At 37.7% G+C, this 2835-nt stretch overlaps 1 protein-coding gene across 1 annotated transcript; it reads right to left on the bottom strand.

The window, feature by feature from the left end:
• Positions 1–685: 685 nt before the first annotated feature.
• On the bottom strand, positions 686–1933 carry LOC107775235 (membrane-associated kinase regulator 5-like). Its single transcript, XM_016594951.2, has 2 exons — positions 1061–1933; positions 686–939 (listed from the first exon to the last, which is right to left on the bottom strand). The coding sequence occupies exons 1-2, from the start codon at positions 1791–1793 to the stop codon at positions 854–856; spliced, it is 819 nt and encodes a 272-aa protein (XP_016450437.1). The 5' UTR covers positions 1794–1933; the 3' UTR covers positions 686–853.
• Positions 1934–2835: the final 902 nt, after the last annotated feature.

Here is a 2835-nt window from a genome sequence, read left to right as displayed (position 1 = left end):
TCAAACAACGTTCAGGTATTTGTCTAATATCTGATCGGTATGGTGGTATATTAAGTTCTGTGGAGAACTTGCCTGCATAGCAAGAACCTTATGCATACCACCGTTACTGTGTGAGGCACTTTAAGGCCAATTTCTAGAAGACACATCCCAACAAGGATCTACATGATTTGATGTGGATGGCAGCAACTGACCACCAACAGCATAAATTCTGGAGGTATATGGATTCTATCAGGCAAGAAGACGAGGCATCCTATTATTGGTTAATGCGACATCACCCGAAAAAGTGGACTTTGCATGCGGATGGTGGCAGACGATGGAGAATTATCATCAAAACATAAAGCTAAGGTACTGTAAACCCATCAGAAGATGTCAGTTTCCAACTTTCTCTTCTCAAAGTGCTTCTTCTCATCTCCAAATATGGTAATTGTTCTAGCTGAATTATGAGAATTCAACATTTCTTCATTGGGATATATTTGGATTTGCATTACATTAAGGGTTTTCACTTCAGAAAGATGGTTAAATAGTGTCAAAAAGATACCTCATTAAGAGTCGAGGAGGGTAAAATCACCATGTTTTCGACTTCTCAAACCATGACCTCTTTCTTTTTTCCATAGAATATTTTTTAGGCAAAATACTTTTAATAAACAAAGTTGTCTACTTTATAAGCTTACATGGAAATGTAATCGTAAAACTTAATGACCAAATTAAAATATATACACTTGGCACAAAGACTCTTGAGAGAAACTTATATAATCACATTTTAAAAGTACAATAACAATAATTACGATCTCAAGCCTCTACTGCTAGCAGTTTTCTGTTCCCGCTCTTCCAATGCGTTGATACCATAGATTATTCAAATGCTCCATCTGCTTTCCTCTTCATAGTAGGAAGGTCTTGGTACATCTTCAGATGTAGATCTTGGTAATAACATCGAACAATCTGGTCAAAGGAATAACTAACAAATAAACATATAATCTACTACTGATCACATAACAAGTTCGAATAATTAAAGATTAAAATTGCATTAAGAACAAAAGTACAATGGACAATCAGTAGGTACCTTTTGATACTGTGCTATAGGATCTCTTGCAGTGAAGAATAGCAGCTTGGATCCCGTCAGTTTGCTCTAGCAGTGAATCGTCTCTGCGATTCATCGGCGACGCTGAAACTCCGGCAACGGATGCAGTTGAGCGGCTCTTCCTTAGCTGTTTACGTACAACCCCAAGTACAGCAACTCGATTCCCCTGTTTCTCCACCGGTGATTTTCTGGGTGAGCTCAATAACTTAGTTTTGGGCATATCAGCTCTTTCAAATTCCGTATCTTTCTCTTTCTGCAGTTTGCTTCTTAAACTGTTATCACTGAACAACATAGTGCTGACTGGAACATCCTTCATCTTGCGTTTTACCGTGATTCGGTTGCTCTGTGTCCTGGGCGAAAGTGTCTGTTTTTTATGCTCTGCCCTGGCTGTAGAAGAATCGCGAATACTCGATTTCTCCGGCTTTAACTTCTTTAAGCCCAAAAAGAAGACACGAATCTTGGTACATGATCTGAGCACAGTAATTGGAGAATGTGGCTCCGAGTTGGAGTCTACTTTAGGGTGTCCATCGCGCCCTGTGAACACCAAATGGAAGAAGGAGTTTTCATCGTCATCGCTTTCTTTATTAGTGTCGACATTCAGGTTTGTTACGTAATCCATTCCATCGACGATGTTCTTAACAGAATCAAGATGAGAGATAGTATCACAAACCGTGGCCGTATTAGGCCAGCATTTGAGTAGCTTAAAAGCTTTCATGTTATAAGAAACAATGTAGGATACTCTGAGCAAAGAGAGTTTGAATGCAGAAGCCAAGAAAATCAAGGTGGAAATGTAAAGGATAGGTCTATAAATAACGGCAACTTTAGCAAAGTTGGATATTAGACTCTGCTTCTGTCAAATAGTGAGACCGTATGGAGCTTTGTGAAAGCAGAGAGTTGATGTAAGCTTCTCTACTTTTTATAAGAGAGAAAAGACTGACAAGTGAGGAATAATGCAAATTTGTTGGTTTCATCGTTTTATATGCAGAGGACGTTGTGTCTTCGTCATGTGATAATGCAGAGATTACAACAATTTTTTTTCCATATAATAACACTCTCTCCTACTATACAATGTACTGTAGTAATATTCCATTGTGTACGTAGATAACAGGAAAGATTAACGCATATGCTGAATTACAGGTAAAAATAGAGCGGGCTAGCTAGTTTTCGGATTGGTCATTCAAAAATAGCGAGCATTTGCAAAGTTATTAAAAAATAGTCACTATTTTGCTGCAACACAAAAAGTTCCAGCATAATATGTGCACCTATGTATGAACTTCTAGTGGCAAACAGTACGGGCCCGGTCCTAAACGGACCTCGCGGGTCGGGCTTAAACGGTCTGGTTCTAAGTGGGTCCGGGCTTCGTGGGCTTTTGGGTGTAACCAGACCGGGACAGTGAACTAATGGTCTCGGGCTATGTGGGCCGAGCCCGGTCCTAAACGGGCCTATGTGGGCCTTGACTATTTTTGTTTTAAATTTTTTTTATCTAAGGCAATTTCTTGTAAATTATATAGCTTATATATATTATATATACTATATCTATATCTATAAATATATACACTTTATACATTGCTTAAATGTGTGTGTGTGTGGGTGTATATATATATATATATATATATATATATATATATATATATATATATATATATATATATATATGGGGGAGGGGGGCTAAGTGGGCCTATTTATTTCTGAGGCTATTTATTTGTTTAAATTTTTTATCTAAGGCATTTTCTTGTAAATTATAGTATATAATTGTG

Source organism: Nicotiana tabacum, chromosome 6 (genome assembly GCF_000715075.1).
Source record: "Nicotiana tabacum cultivar K326 chromosome 6, ASM71507v2, whole genome shotgun sequence".
NCBI classification, from domain to species: Eukaryota; Viridiplantae; Streptophyta; class Magnoliopsida; order Solanales; family Solanaceae; genus Nicotiana; species Nicotiana tabacum.
This window is presented reverse-complemented; position numbering and strand designations above follow the sequence as displayed.

Coding starts and splice junctions, on each gene's coding strand:
- LOC107775235 (XM_016594951.2), bottom strand. CDS start 1,793: ATGAAAGCTTTTAAGCTACTCAAATGCTGGCCTAATACGGCCACGGTT. Junction 940..1,060: donor CTATAGCACAGTATCAAAAG/GTACCTACTGAT, acceptor TCCTTTGACCAG/ATTGTTCGATGTTATTACCA.